The sequence below is a fragment of the Diabrotica virgifera genome, chromosome 4 (assembly GCF_917563875.1).
Source record: "Diabrotica virgifera virgifera chromosome 4, PGI_DIABVI_V3a".
Lineage (NCBI taxonomy): Eukaryota > Metazoa > Arthropoda > Insecta > Coleoptera > Chrysomelidae > Diabrotica > Diabrotica virgifera.
The window spans coordinates 159,651,401-159,667,162 of record NC_065446.1 but is presented as its reverse complement, the minus strand read 5'-3'; the positions used below and the strand labels follow the sequence as shown (position 1 = coordinate 159,667,162).

The 15,762-nt window shown below is 33.2% G+C and overlaps 3 protein-coding genes across 3 annotated transcripts in view; all 3 read right to left on the bottom strand.

Moving 5' to 3' along the window:
- Positions 1 to 15,485, bottom strand: part of LOC126883196 (uncharacterized) — a 34,519-nt gene extending 19,034 nt beyond the window's left edge. Inside the window, exons 1-3 of the mRNA XM_050648443.1 lie at positions 15,193 to 15,485; positions 14,965 to 15,120; positions 7,689 to 7,899 (exon numbers count right to left, since the gene is read on the bottom strand). Of these exons, the coding sequence (XP_050504400.1) occupies positions 7,714 to 7,899; positions 14,965 to 15,120; positions 15,193 to 15,483 (633 nt within the window). The 5' untranslated portion in view covers positions 15,484 to 15,485 and the 3' untranslated portion in view covers positions 7,689 to 7,713. The remainder of the gene's footprint in view (positions 1 to 7,688; positions 7,900 to 14,964; positions 15,121 to 15,192) is intronic.
- LOC126883722 (uncharacterized) lies at positions 648 to 1,412 on the bottom strand. The gene has a single exon (XM_050649385.1). The coding sequence runs from the start codon at positions 1,410 to 1,412 to the stop codon at positions 648 to 650; it is 765 nt and encodes a 254-aa protein (XP_050505342.1).
- Positions 1,452 to 2,309, bottom strand: LOC126883721 (uncharacterized). The gene has a single exon (XM_050649384.1). It carries the CDS (start codon positions 2,307 to 2,309, stop codon positions 1,452 to 1,454), a length of 858 nt encoding a protein of 285 aa, XP_050505341.1.
- Positions 15,486 to 15,762: the final 277 nt, after the last annotated feature.

Here is a 15,762-nt window from a genome sequence, read left to right as displayed (position 1 = left end):
CTTATGTCGAAACACAAATTCCTTTCCTTCATCATTTACCCATAGGAACCTCAAAAAATCTCTGTCTTTTGAATGAACAGAAATTTGAAGAAAAGCCTTTCGAATATCCGACACAACTCCTATTTTTTGTTGTCTGAATCGTAATAACACAGAAGGAATAAGTTCAATAAGATTAGGCCCTACCTCTAAACACTGGTTCAAAGAAGGACTGTCCTGTCAATGAGATGATGCATCAAATACTGGCCTAATTTTTGTGGTTTCGCTACTATTTTTAATAACGGGCCTGTGAGGTAAATAATGTACACAATTATTCTCTTCGGGATTATTCACTATTTCGATCACACCCTCATTCAACCACTCATTGAATATTAAATTATACGATTCAAACAAATTGGACTTTTTCAACTTATGTAAAGTAGTATCTAACCTTCTTCTAGCGACAACTAAATTATCTGAAATTAAAGGATGTTGCTCGACCAAGGTAACATAACCTCATACCTGCCTTCGCTGTCACATCGGACAGTATCATAGAAAAAATTCTTAGCCTCTTTGGCCACCACCTCTCGTGTCAATTTTTCTACAGGATCGGTTATCCCTATAACATCAAGTTCCCAGAGTTTCGCTACAGAAGAATTATCAACGAACAACTAAATTGACATCATAGATGTTCTGAAATTAGAAGCAACTGCCGGCACCTTGCCCATAAGAGTCCAACCTAACAAAGTTTCAACTGCTACAAGACCACACTGTAACTGATATTTCCTCCCTGTATACAATTTGCCTACAACATCAGCTCCCAACAAAATCTCAATTGGTGCTATATGTCCGACATCGCTGAGCGAAATATTCATGTCACTAAGTTCCCCAACCCAAGGGCCGTGATAAACAGGAGAGACATCTGCACAAATTTTTGGTTGATCTAAGGCATCAAATGAACAAGAGTAAGCCCCTTCACTCGCAGTTACTTGGTATAATTTGTGTCGTTGTTCAGAAGTACTTTTACCGCCAAATAATGTATGTACGATATTTTCGGTCCTCTTAGCAGAAAAACCCATTTCTTGTGCGGTACGCTGTAAAATATATGTTCTCTGCGATCCAGTGTCAATAAGTGCCCTTACTTGTTTAGTACCTTGTGCACTTCTTATATTTATTCGCAGAGTTTGTAAAAAAACCTGTGTATTATTGAAATTAGCAAGCGTCTGATCCTCAGTTCTATTTTCTTCCGAGCGGCTAATACCTGAGGTCGATGTATCAACTTTGTTAATAGGTAAATCAGGACACATCAAAACAGCATTGGATTTACAACACAATACACAATTCAAACGCCCTCTACATTTTTTCGAAAAATGTCCTACTTTTAAACATCGAACACAGGCTTTCTTTTCTAACAGTATTCGTCGTTTCTGTTCCATATATAATTTTTGTGCTCTAAAACAATTGGTACTGTCATGCTATCCTTCACAAAAAATACACCTGCAAACCTCATAACTTATTAACCCAGCAGCGGTCGCTAAGGTCTGATTAGTTCCTTGCTTAGGTAATTTTGCATTCTTTTTATCAACTAGGTTATTGGATTTGTTTTTATTTTCAATCGATAAACCAAAACCTTCCGTTGCTAAATAAATTTTTTGTTCATTTTGAACCTCACTTTGTAAAAAACTCATTAGCCCACTCAATCTTGTTTCTAAAGTTGTAACTTCTGCAACTTCATCGATATTGTGCATGGATACGAAAGCAGAAGGCCTTAAAAACTGTGAAGATCTATGCCATAGTCTGATCATATCCTCCGGTAAACATGACTCAATAAGGGGATACAATATTGCCGCATACTTGTCAGCAGATATGCCTAAGGTCTCAAGTGAACGAAGTTGGCTCTCTATCATATCATAAAGTGTAGAAACATTACAAGAACTACTAGAAACTCGACTCAAAATTAACTTTAAGAGCTCCCTAATGTATACTTCAATCTGGAGATCCTCTCTGCCAAACCTAGACTTCAAACTATTAATAATTTTTGAGTAATTATCGGCTACTGCAGGAAAACTCTCCACTAAACGTCTGGCCTTACTACCTTCTAAAGTGGCTTGTCTCAAATAAGCTATTTTATCATGTAAATCAATCGATGGATCATCGTGCACTACTTTGAACTGAGACCAAAAGGGAAGCCAATCTTTTAACTCTCCATTAAATTTCTTGAACTCGATTGGAGGTAATTTAAATGTACGCTTACCTATTACATTTGTTGACTCTACATTTACTGAACTAGGTCTGTCATCGTATTTGCACTTAGTATCGTGTGCTGTATTCATAATTCATAGTATCGTGTGCTGTATTTATCCCTTGTCTCCATCTCACTGATTAACTCTGCTTCAGTAGCTTTTTCTAACATACTTTCAAATACCATACTTTCTACGACACAAAGCTCATTGTACTTTACTTGTAAAAGTTCCCACTGTACACTAATTTGTTGCCAGCTTCGAGTGTCCACCGATTCAGCTAACAAATTGTCCAAAACATTATCAGCTTTCGTAAAAGCAGTACGAAGCACTGTTCGGCGTTTTATATCTGCTTCTTGTTCCATATTTTCTCGCTTAGAAAAAGGTAAAAACTTCGGCCGAGCCTCACGACAAACGAACTTATTCGCCGGAAAAAGTTTTTACTGAAATAAGCGATAACAACTAACTTTTAAGCACACCCGTATAAAAGTCCTGTGTCACGGTCGCCATATGTATCCCTAGGTTCATTAATATAAAAATACTCAAGTGCCGCTTAAAACCATGTTTTTATTACTTTTTCGGCGAACTTTACAAGATCGACTTGACTTTACAAAATGATTGACGTTACTTAAATTAACTGACACTTTTTTCAATTTTTTGGAAATATTGATATAATTTTGATAAGTTTTGGGTCGAGCGTCTCTCAATTATGAAGACATATTGACATTGTTGTGTGATTGTGAGAGTATAGTCAACTCGCGTCCGTTGACATATATTTCGGATGATCCTACTGAGTTAACCGCGTTGACGCCAGGTATGTTTTTACGTGAGCAAGTCAGTTACGAGTTGCCGGATTGTGATTTGCTAGAGCAGAATTCTCTCACACGCAAAATACGCCATTTGCAAGAGTTGAGAAATCATTTGCGAAAAAGATTCCGTGCTGAATATCTGGCTCAACTCAAAGAGGGAACGAAGAAGACGAAAGTGTCTAAAGTATCTTCAGGGATGTCGTTTTAGTAGGCAACGACAACATCAAGCGTCTTCAGTGGCCTTTAGGGGAAGTTATTGAACTTTTACCTGGTAGAGATAACCAGGTGCGATTAGTTCGTCTTGCGACCGCACAAGGCCAACTTCTGAGACCACTGCAAAAGCTTTATCCAGTGGAAGTCGTGAGGGCAGTTACTGCTGGCCAGAACATCCAGGGTACTAATCTACGTGATGCGGTTCCAGAGAGAATGCCTCAAGAGAACGGCTGTCATCTTTAGGTTGGGGAAGAATTAAGTGAAAAGAGTGCGGGAGTGACAAAAAGCAGAGCACCCGATTTAAACGAAAGATGTACGCGAAGTGGCCGGGTAGTTAAAACTCCTGTAAGATTCAAGTGATATTTTCTTGACTTAATTTTGATATTTTATTGTAATTTTTCGTGACTATGTATTTTGTTGAGAAATTGTGTTAAATTTCTCAAGGTGGGAGAATGTCGAGTCAATGAATGCCTTATATCAATATTTCCAAAAAATTGAAAAAAGTGTCAGTTAATTTAAGTAACGTCAAACATTTTTGTAAAGTCTTGTAAAGTTCAAGTCACCTCAAGTCAAGTCAACAAGTCAATCTTGTAAAGTTCACCGAAAAAGGAATAAAAACTTGGTTTTAAGCGGCACTTCAGTATTTTTATATTAATGAACCTAGGGATCTTCACGTAAAGTATCTCGTGGACATCCCATACGTAACATATGTCCGGCCCATTGCAATCTTTGTATTCTAATGAAGTCTGACAGGGGTGTTTCCTTATAAAGTTGATAAAGCTCGTTGTATCGACTTCTGAAGATTCCGTTTTCCCTCACAGGTCCTAGTATTCTCCTCAGTACTTTCCTTTCGAATGTGTCGAGTTTGTTTTTGGATGTTTCTTTCAGGACCCATGCTTCACAGCCATAGCATGCTATTGGTCGAATTAAGGTTTTATAGATTCTCATCTTTGTATTTCGGTGGACATTTTTAGACTGAAATATATGGGGGAGGGCAAAATAAGCTCTGTGGCTCTCATATTGCCATCATATTAACAATCATTGTCTTATTTACAGCCGCACGAAGTAGTTCAGTGCTAGTTTTACCAAACCATTGGCGTAGGTTTTTAAGCCAAGAAGTTGTAGGGCGGCCCACACTTCTTTTTCCCCAAGTATATCTATTTTTCTGGGTGACGTATTATATGACCAAAGTATTCCAATTTACGCCTTTTAACCGTGTTCACTACTTCACAACTTTTATTCAAACGTTGCAAAGCCCAACAAATATCACATCACAAAATCCAACACATATTTGTAAATGGTTAAGTAAGATTATAGAGACCTGGTAATAATATGAAAACTTATTTATAATTTCCATTTTTTAGGTATATTTTGAAAAGTAATTTCAAAAAGGAAACCACATCTTGATAAAAACTGGCTTATCTAAAAAAATACTGAGACAAAAAGGTTTGAAAAATATTGTGTTTAACTCATGGTATGGTCGAAGCGAAGATCGGTGGGATATGTGCCTTTTATCAATCAAATTCGATATTTTTAAGACATTCCAGAAGCCGCTACAGATAAAATGTTTTAACAACCCATTAATCATTCAGAATTAGTCGACGGATATTAGTACAGTTAAAATAATTAAGACGATAACTGGACGATAATGATTTAATGAGTGAAATTTAAAATTTTTTCTACTTTAATGACAAAAAAAGCAAGCTCATTAACAGAACCCAATTAAAAATTATTTTGCACATCATATTTGAAACATTATTTGGTTGAAAAATCTCATTTTTGTTGGCAAAAAGATGTATTAACTTGTCTGGACTAAATTACAGTTCTGTTTATCTTAAAAGGGATATGTTACTATCAACATTCACACAGTGTTGCCAAACTGAATTTTGTTATTTTGAGTGTAAATTTTCCCAGCGATCTCCGAGGGTACAATACCACAATAAAAATTTAATAATTGGAACATACACAAAAGTTTGGGGGTTTAGGGGAACAAAATCGCATAAAATTTTTATGGGGTGCACAACTTTCACTATTATTTTTTATTTAAGATATTCCTGCCTAAAAATGCCATATGTTTATTTTCAATAAAAAATCTGTATAGTTTTCGATATACTGAGAAGAAATCGAATTTTATTTTGTAACTCCAAAGAGCTGTAACTTTTTTTATGTGCACATTTGTACTAAGGTAAGATGGTTCAATCAAACTATTTTTGGTCCCTGAATGTGATTTAATTTATGACCTGCCTTTTTGTTATACCCTGTATATACATATGCATCATATTATATTATGTATATGTAAAGAATTTATTTCAGCTAAGCGATGACAATTACGAATTCAATGATTTTTCCCAATCCAAAAAGTGCACACTGTTGTTAAAGAAGTTTTCACTTCAAAAATACTTTAAACACAATACTTTAATCAGTTATAATTATTGGTTTAGGGATATTGTGGCCACTTGTGCTCTTGCTTCGCAAGCTCCTTTGGGTACACTCTCTATCCCTCCTCCAATTTAACCTTTAGTATATATTGTTCTGAAGCTATTTCCTTGTGGCATTTTTATGATTAATTATTTATATGGGAAATAAGCCACAATTAAAATGAAAAAAATAATTTTATTAACGTTTCGACGCCCAAATCGGGTGCCGTTGTCAAAATACAAAATATTACTAAAATAAACTAAAGTGTTGTTGCTAAGCAAAAAAATTCTTCTAATAATTTATTTAATCTCACTCATTTATATTGGCAATTCAGACATATATTATACATTTTAAAGTAGAAGACTTTAAAATGATATTGCCAATATTTATGAGTTGCGTTCCTGGGACGACTTACTGAAAGATAGTTCATTCGATTACATGAAATTAACCCCAACTCAAGAATATCCGTCATAAAAAATTATAGCATGTGATATGTCTTTAAAAAGACAACCAAATGCAACGACAGTAAAATTCTCGCGTTAGAGACTTCATAGTAAATCACAAGGGAAAAACAGGAAAAAACCCTGTGATACTATCCCGACATCGTAAGTATTTGGTCTTACATTAATTTACTCTCAAAAAATAATACCAAATTCTGACTTGTAACATGTTTAAATTATAAATAATATTAATAATACTAGATATATAAGTAATACTAAAATATAAAATATGTACTAGCTCGATATTATTGACTTACTAATCTTGGTATTTTCTTTCTATTGACTTCCTCTTTCAGTATGGGGAAAGAGGAAGAATATTTCCCATACTGAAAGAGGAAGTCAATAGAAAGAAAATACCAAGATTAGTAAGTCAATAATATCGAGCTAGTACATATTTTATATTTTAGTATTACTTATATATCTAGTATTATTAATATTATTTATAATTTAAACATGTTACAAGTCAGAATTTGGTATTATTTTTGAGAGTAAATTAATGTAAGACCAAATACTTACGATGTCGGGATAGTATCACAGGGTTTTTCCTGGTTTTCCCTTGTGATTTACTATGAAGTCTCTAACGCGAGAATTTTACTGTCGTTGCATTTGGTTGTCTTTTTAAAGACATATCACATGCTATTCGCGGTGTGCAAGTACTTGGAAAGGGAAACGAGAAACGACCGTGCGCGAGTCGCGTAGAAATATTGCAACTATCTTAAATAATTCATATTGTCAATTGAAATTGTCAAATTGACGTATATTTCATACCTTCTGTCATTGACGCAGAAAAATTATATATTGCTCCACAATATTGATATGATATGCAGTTATTATATAAAGGTAAATTTAATTAATTGTATTTTGCTTGCAGTACTGCATTTTAATAACTGATTTTATTTACTACATACAATTTTTTACGTTTGCTAAACATAACCTGCATCTTATTTTTTCTTCTTATTATTTTTTTGGACTATGGTCTTGACAATTATCCAGCAACCAGGACTGATATAATTGGCCAATATAATTAAAAGTGCGAATAAAAGTACAGAGCGTAGAAATAGAGGTCGCTTTGCCGAACTTGCACGGTCCCAATAATTTTTTATGACGGATATTCTTGAGTTGGGGTTAATTTCATGTAATCGAATGAACTATCTTTCAGTAAGTCGTCCCAGGAACGCAACTCATAAATATTGGCAATATCATTTTAAAGTCTTCTACTTTAAAATGTATAATATATGTCTGAATTGCCAATATAAATGAGTGAGATTAAATAAATTATTAGAAGAATTTTTTTGCTTAGCAACAACACTTTAGTTTATTTTAGTAATATTTTGTATTTTGACAACGGCACCCGATTTGGGCGTCGAAACGTTAATAAAATTATTTTTTTCATTTTAATTGTGGCTTTAGTATATAAATTACTAATATCTCGCTGTAGCGATGACAGTCTCAAATTCAATTATTTTTCCCCATCCAAAAAGTGAACAACGTCGCTAAAGAAGTTTTCACTTCAAAAATAAAAAATAAAATACCTTAAGACAAAAGAGGAAGGAGATTTCACTTTTTTGACACTAGTTCTGTTAGTGAATTGGCAATTGATGACATGCTGTTATTAAGTTCCCGTAATTCTAATTTTATTTCCCTCAATTCACCCATCAAGGTGTCCTGGCTGATCTTATTTTCAACATACTGTATTTGTCTTATATTTGGTTGGGGGGGTTTACAATACCCATGTTCAGTAGTCTGTAAAAAATATTTAATATTTACAACATTGATGTACTTATGTGCTATAGGTATATGTTTCAGAGCTTACCTCTATAGATTTATGTGGAACTTCGCAAAATTCGGATATCTGAATACTGCTCGTAAAAGCAATCTATAAAAAATATTGAGTATTTATGAGTGAAATAATATGACTGAAGTATTTATATAGACTTCCCAAACTGTAGTTACATGCTGGTAAATGGGCACGTTTGTCTTCCTAACTATTTTGGGGGAAACACCCAGTGGTGTCGCGAGAGCTTTTTTTTGGGGGGGGGGGAGAATGAAAAATATTCCCAACTCTCATACTTTATTTTATTTACATAGGTACACCTTTTTCCAAAATTCAGAATAATTAGTTATTATAATAATAAACATATTTTATGTAAGTAATAACTTTACTATAATCAAAACATAAAATAAATACACAGCGTTTTTATAACATTACCTTATTTCATACGTATTATATTTACATAAGTAGTTGTTTAGATTAACAGGATTAGGACAAAGAAAAAGACTACAAATTTTAAATAAAGTCGAAACGTCGGCAGTTTAAAAAAAAAATAAAAAAGAAAAACTCTGGAGATTTTTTGTCCTAATCCTGTTACCTGAAAGACTATTTACAAAAAAGGACGATATTACGTATTCTTCCATTTTATTTAAGCCCTAAAATGTTATTTTAAAATTATTCGCCTTTTCTTTAGAGTTGCCCACTTATCAATTGTGTAACCTAAATCTAATTTTAACGCCATGTCAGATTCACACTTTAATAGCATTAAATTATCAAGCCGTTCATCAGACATTGTTGTTCTTAACACATTTTTAATAATTTTTAATTGACTAAAGCTCCTTTCGTTGGTTGAAACACCATAGGGTACAGTCAATACAAACATACAAAAGCAAAATGCTTGATTTAAATTATCTTTTAACTTGGTTACATTAGATAATAGTTCAGGAAAAGAACTTACTTTAGAGTTCATATCAAATAAAACTTCTAATTCACCTTGTAAAGAATGGACATCAGGCTTTTTAGAACCTGGAGGAAACATGGCAACAATGTCACCTAAAATCTTTAAGGTAATATTTCTTTTATCAAGTGGAAATGTTAAAACTGAATACAGTGGCTCAATTGATTTTTTGATATGCTCAAAATTATCATTTAAACCACTTGATAAGGTATCCAAAATTTCCTGGAAATCTCGCCTATAAAAAGTTTTTAAATCCATATCGACTTCAGTGTCACGATTTTCATCAATTTTTTTTGGCATAATCCTTCGTCTATGATCTTTCGAAAAATCAGAATAAGGATCAATATTTAATTTTTCGGCATATTTTATGGCACTTTCAATTAGACTATTTAAACTGTTATGGTCATAATCGGTATTTCTTAAATTAAGGGCAGTAGTTTTTATCAAATTAATGCAGTCTATTATATTTAAATTAGGTGTTTCTATCGTTTCAGTTAAAATTTTAATTTTTGGTAAAATATTTTTTAGAAAAAAGAAGCTAGCTATGAAGTCAAAATTTAAAATCTTTTTGTAAAGTCCCAATGCTTTAGTTCTTGTAGAACCATCAAATTCTCTATTTTTGGAAATGTCTGATAGAACTTCAATAATTTGATCTACTGTTTGGTTAAGAGCTCTGACTGAGTCTGCCTTTGCAGTCCATCTGGTTCTTGAAAGGTTTTTAAGTTGAACTGATTTATCTATTTCTTGTATTTTTTCTTGCAGGTGTTTAAATCTTTTTGTGCTTGATGTAAAAAATACGTAAAGTTCTTCAAGAGTGTCAAAAAAGTTTCTAATCAATGCACTTACGTTACAAGCATGTTCAAGCACTGTATTAGTCCTGTGATCTTGACAGGGAATGTAAGGTACATTGTGCTCGACGATATCTGTAATTTTTTTTTGTACGCCATTAAAACGACCGGACATGTTACTAGCAAAATCATATGATTGAAAAGCAAGTTTAGAACTATCTATTTCCAACTCACTTAGGCATTTAATTAACAACTCGGCCATACCTAGTCCGGATTTATCGCAACATTCAACGGTCTTAATAAGCCTTTCGTGAATATTACCCTTATTGTCGGCATAGCGTATTACCAGGGAGAGTATATCCTTATGGGATAAATCAGGTGTCGTATCAGCCATTATCGAAAAAAATAAACATTCTTTAATTTCTTCAATTATCAAACTACGTACCTCTGATCCAATTAAAGAGATCATTTCAGTTTGAGATTCACCACTCATGTATGTCACATGATAAGGGCGCAATTTTCTGTCGTCAAACCATTGTTTCACGACACTGTTATGTCTTGATATAAGGTTTACAATTTGTCCAAAATTTCCTTCGGAAGCCGAATCAGATTTTCGAAAACCCAATCCTAGAATGCCTAATGTTCTGATTGTATCCATTAAAACCCATAAAACTCTCTTATTTTGACTATGGATTTTCTCTTGTTCGATTAATGTATTTCTCTTATTTTTATCTAGGAAAACATCAATATGCCTTTCTGTAATCAAGAAATTACAATAATCGGACAATGCCGCTTTATGAGCCATGGATGAAAAATGTTGTTGAAGTTTGCCCAATTTATTTTTTCCAGCACTTTTCATTTTTCCCCACCCTTTTACACCTCCTTCAACCCAAGAGCTTTCCCCTTTTTCCCGCCCTATACCCTTTGGAAATAAGCAGCAAACAAAACAGAAAACAGAGTCATTTATGGTACTATATTCTAAAAATTCAAATTCATTATACCATTGGGCATTAAACCTATTCTTTCCATCTGATGGAAATGCCGCTAAGCGAGGTTGATGGGGTCCCAAACGAATAAGATAGTTTTTTTGATTAGTACTTAACTTAGAAGGGCGCATTGCAGGATCATGATTTACTATATTATCAGAAAGACTATTTTGGTCATCAATTTCAAAAGAAATATTATCTTTGTTTAAATTTGCTAGCACTTCATTGGCAATATCTATTATTGAGTTGCAATTCTGCCTAAGTTCTGTCACGGAATTTAAAATATCAATTGTAGTCATTTTTTCATCTAAAATTTCTGATTTATGATATTTTTCTAACAGCCCTTTGCTTTCATTTAAAGAGTCTAACAGATACGAAAATTTTCCTAACAGTGATATAAAAGATTTTTCTTCACCTGGTTGATCAGAAGAAATAGTGTTTGATAAGCATTGGGTTGCTTCATCGTCAGTATTTATAGAGATTACGTCTGGTTCCACGTCTATATCACTGGGGATGGTAGTACTGGCACTTGGCATATTCAGGTCCATATTTTCACTAACATCAGTATTTTCACTCCCATCGATCTTTTTGTAGGGGCTATCGTTAGAGCTTATTCGAACGGAATCGGTGTCAGAAGCAGTAGAAGTAGCCTTAAGTAAAAGGGTTATTATTAGGCCAAATTATACCAAAAAATATTTAAAAAATTATATGGATATTGCAGTAAACTTTTTCTATTATGCCTATATACACCTATAAATATTTCGGTTTTATCTTACCTCAATTATAGTTTCTGTTTCTGCCTCATATTTCCGTTTCTTTAACGCAGCCTCAAATGGGTTTGCAGGCGCCCCAATATTTTGTATGGATACTCTTTTTCCACCATGTTTAACTTTTTCATGTTGACTTTTAAAATCATTGTTAAACACAGATTTACATTCGCAGCATTGCACTTTGTATCTTTTAGGTTTCATTTTTCTTTTAATTTATGGTTTACCGCAAGTAGAATTATGCCTACAAATTAAAAACCGTTGCTAGTGAAATCAATATTTTCACATCACATCAAAATAAAAATTTAAAATTAATATTTTAGATAATTCTTACATAATTTTAAACTCAACAACAAAGCGAAGCCAATTTAATTTTTACTTACCAAAGATAAAAGTCCAAAATTTCCAAACTGCATTTACTCAGTCAAATTAATTAATACTCGAATAATGAATTGCAGCTCCACGCAACTGCTTCAAACAAATTGTAATTAATAATATTTAATATAATTTACCAGTGTAGCAGTAAATTAACACTAATAATTAAAATGTGTTTTTATAACCCATTCGGTCACTCGCACTTTCACTTAACACCAAATAAAACCTGAACCCGGCTTACAGCTTACACCAAACAGAGTACAAAATATATTTTCGGCGATTCCCCTAACGTGTAACAAATTGTGAATCACTCAACCAGGGCACGCGGCACGCGTAGGCGTAGCAAGTTATTTAATTGACGCGTTGCCGGTTGCGGCGGCGCGGCATTGCCACATAGAAAACGAATTCAAAGAAATGAAAGAAATTCAACCCAAACTTTATTTTTTTAAATTTTATTTCTTTTCCAGTCGGAGTCGGGATTTATAATTTTGTTAATAAATTTTCCAACTGAATCTTTATTGGGGGGGGGGGGGGGGAGAATCCCCCCCTCAACCCCCGTATGGCGACACCACTGGAAACACCTTTAGTGGTGGATGGGAAAACATATTTGCTAGTAAACGAAAAAATCTTAAGTTTTTTGAATACTTATTAATTCTTCTTCTTCTTAAGGTGCCTTTTCCATTACTGAAGGTTGGCTATAACTACAGCAAATTCAGGGTTGCAAAAAAACATGTTTTTTTAATTTTAAACAAAACAAACGTTTTTTTTTGTTTTAAACGTTTTTTTTTTTGTTTTAAACCTGTTTTTTTTGTTTTTAAATTGCATGTTTTAAACAAATAAAACTTGTTTAAAACACATGTTTTTTGTTTTAAACGTTTTTTTTTTGCTTTAAAAATGTTTTTGTTTTTAAATTTTATATTTTAAACAAATAAAACTTAGAAGAAAACATTGTTTAAATCATATTTTCCTAAACAAAATATTAATTGAAAGTGTTTGATCTAATATTATTATTCTACTAAATAATAGATAAGAAAACCAATTGCAAAATTAGGAGCTATTGCCTGGGGAACCCCAGACTATTTACTATTTATAAATCCGCATTACAAGTTGGCTATTGCAATAACGTCTATTGTCAGTTATTTTGTGCTGTTTTTGGTGGTGCTTAGTGTTTTTTTTAAACATGCAAATGATTTGGTGACCCCAGCTCATTTTTTGGCAAATTTGCTTGATCATCGCTTTATTGAAAATAAACTTAACATCCATCCATTATAAATTATCATCCAGAAGCATTTTAGATTATTATTATTACCAGGCAAAGTGTGTACCCTTTACTCCATATGTTTTCTAAACACCTATATTGAGAATGTAAAACCATTGGCATGGTGGCGTTCTAAGAAAAATATAAATAGGTATACTACAGCATTGAAACTTGCTCAACAGCTTCACACAGCTGTTGCATCGTCAGCCAACATAGAAGACTCTTCTGATCATAAGGTTTACCATTCCAAACTACGTAATCGGCTAGGCAATGTCAAAGCTGCTAAGTTGGTTTCAATTTTTAAAGAGCTTAATTCCATCAGTGATGACGTGACTGATTTAAATTACAAGATTACTATGAGTCTGAAACAGTTTTGAGAAATTGATTAACTCTTCTTTGCAAAATATTTTCAGTTTTCCAATTTTTTTTGTGTTCAGATTATTAATAAATAAATAATATATATATGTTAAAAAGTTTATATAATGTATTTGAGAATTTTTTTGATGTTATATTAGTAAAGAAAATGAAAAAAAGCACTTGTTTAATTTAAGTGTTTTAAACAAAAACTGTTTTAAACATAAGCAAACGTTTAAAACATGTTTAAAACAGTTGATTAAAACAAAATGTTTAAAACAAAACAACCCTGAGCAAATTGCTCTCTATCTTGAGCGGTTCTTAGTATCAAATGTGTGTCCAGTCTCTTACGTTCTTCTACCAGGAGTATTTTCTACTTCCTGGACTTCCTTCCACTTTCCCTTCCATTACGAGTCGTAAAAAGTATCTTTCTCCTCTGTAAATATATCCTAGAGAACTAATTTTTCTGTTTTTTACAATATTTAGGAGTTCTCCCTCAGTCCCCGTTCTTCTCAGCACCTCGTTGTTGGTCACATGCTCTGTCCAAGGGATCTTCAGCATCCTTTGAAAAAAAAAAAACACATCTTAAAGGCTTCTTTCTATAATATGCCTCATAATTGTAATTCCGACAGTCCATGTTTCCACTCCACATAGCAATATGGAATAAATGAATGTTTTTAAATTGGTATCGGATATCCAATAATAAGGCAGAGTTTATTAGGAATTTTTTCATTCTTGTACTATTTTGGGGGAAAACACTTTTAGTGGTGGAAGGGAAAACATCTTTGCTGGTAGATGAAAACATCTGAAATTTTTTGAATATTTACATCCTAATTCCTATTTTACATCCTAAGCAACAACATTTTTGTTTAATTTATTAATATTTTGTATTTTGATGATATCCGATTAGGATGTCTAAACATTAATAAAATCATTTTTTAGTTAAATTGTGGCTTATTTCCCATTTAGAATAGTTGATTTTTCATTCTTTAAAAAATAAACCTAGCATACTCTATACCTACGAGTATGCATTTTGACCTTGTGGTCAAGATCGTTTATTATCCAGCCACCAATATACTGGAATCTTTGTACTGGTTCTATCTATTTGTTATATATACGAATATTAATGTTAGCATTTGGTGCACATGTAACAGCTACTACTTTTGTTATTATTCAGCCCCAAGCTATCTCCCTCTCTGGTTACGACATTCAAAACACGTTGCAAACCCTCAGCACTGTTCACTTATTAATTAGGATGTATATATTCAAAAAAATTCAGATTTTTTCATCTACCAGCAAAGATGTTTTCCCTTCCACCACTAAAGATTTTTTCCCCCAAAATAGTTTGGAAGACAAATGTGCCCATTTACCAGTATGTAACTACAGTTTGGGTTGTCTGTATACCTACTTCAGTCATATTATTTCACTGATAAATACTCAATATTTTTTTAGATTACTTTTACGAGCAGTATTCATATTCAGATACCGAATTTTTGGAAGTTCCACGTAAGCCTATAAAGGTAAACTCTGATACATGTGATTGATACATACTTTACACTTAGATACACTGGCCCCTTCATAAAAGGTTTTCCCTAAAATATTCACCACCCGTTCCTCCAGTCGGTTTAGAACTTTTACTTCTGCCCCTCCATATTTCCTTTTGAGAGCAACCTTCTTTTTGATAGTGTATTTAATATCTGCCCAAGTCTATAATAAAAAATAGTTACATAAAAATAATTCATGGAAAAACCATACTTTGATGTATTTATTTAATCTAACCTTTTGCCATTTCCCAACAGGCTTGCTTCCTGCACCAATTGCATTTAAAAGTTCGGCAAGCTCTTCCCAAAGTTTTCTTTGTATCGTTTTCCCTGTAGGACCAGAGAACCGTCCTTTTGCAAATTCTCTGTGGTGCTCCATAAAATCTAAAAGGACGTTCCAATGACCCTCCGTTAATTTTAAATACATTGTTGTTGGTTGGTAGTTGGTAAACAACAAAACAGCAGAACACAAGAAAAATTTTATTTGAAATTCAATCAACATTTGATCCATCAACTGTCGAACTGTCATCAACACGCCTAACTTCACGTGCAACGTGCAACTTTGATACGAGAAGTATAAAAAAATCGCTGTGTCTAGGTACACGCTAACGTGTACGCAAATAAAAAAGTTAAGTACACGCTTCAGTGACGTCATTATTTAGCGTGTACTATGACTGGGTGTTTTGGTACACGCTAATTTGAGCCGCGTGTCTGCTGTGGTATTAAGTATCTGTAAGTATCGCGAGTGTAAAAATGTGGTTAGAATTTGTCTAATCGCGTTATGTTTACACTTTAATATTGATTTGTA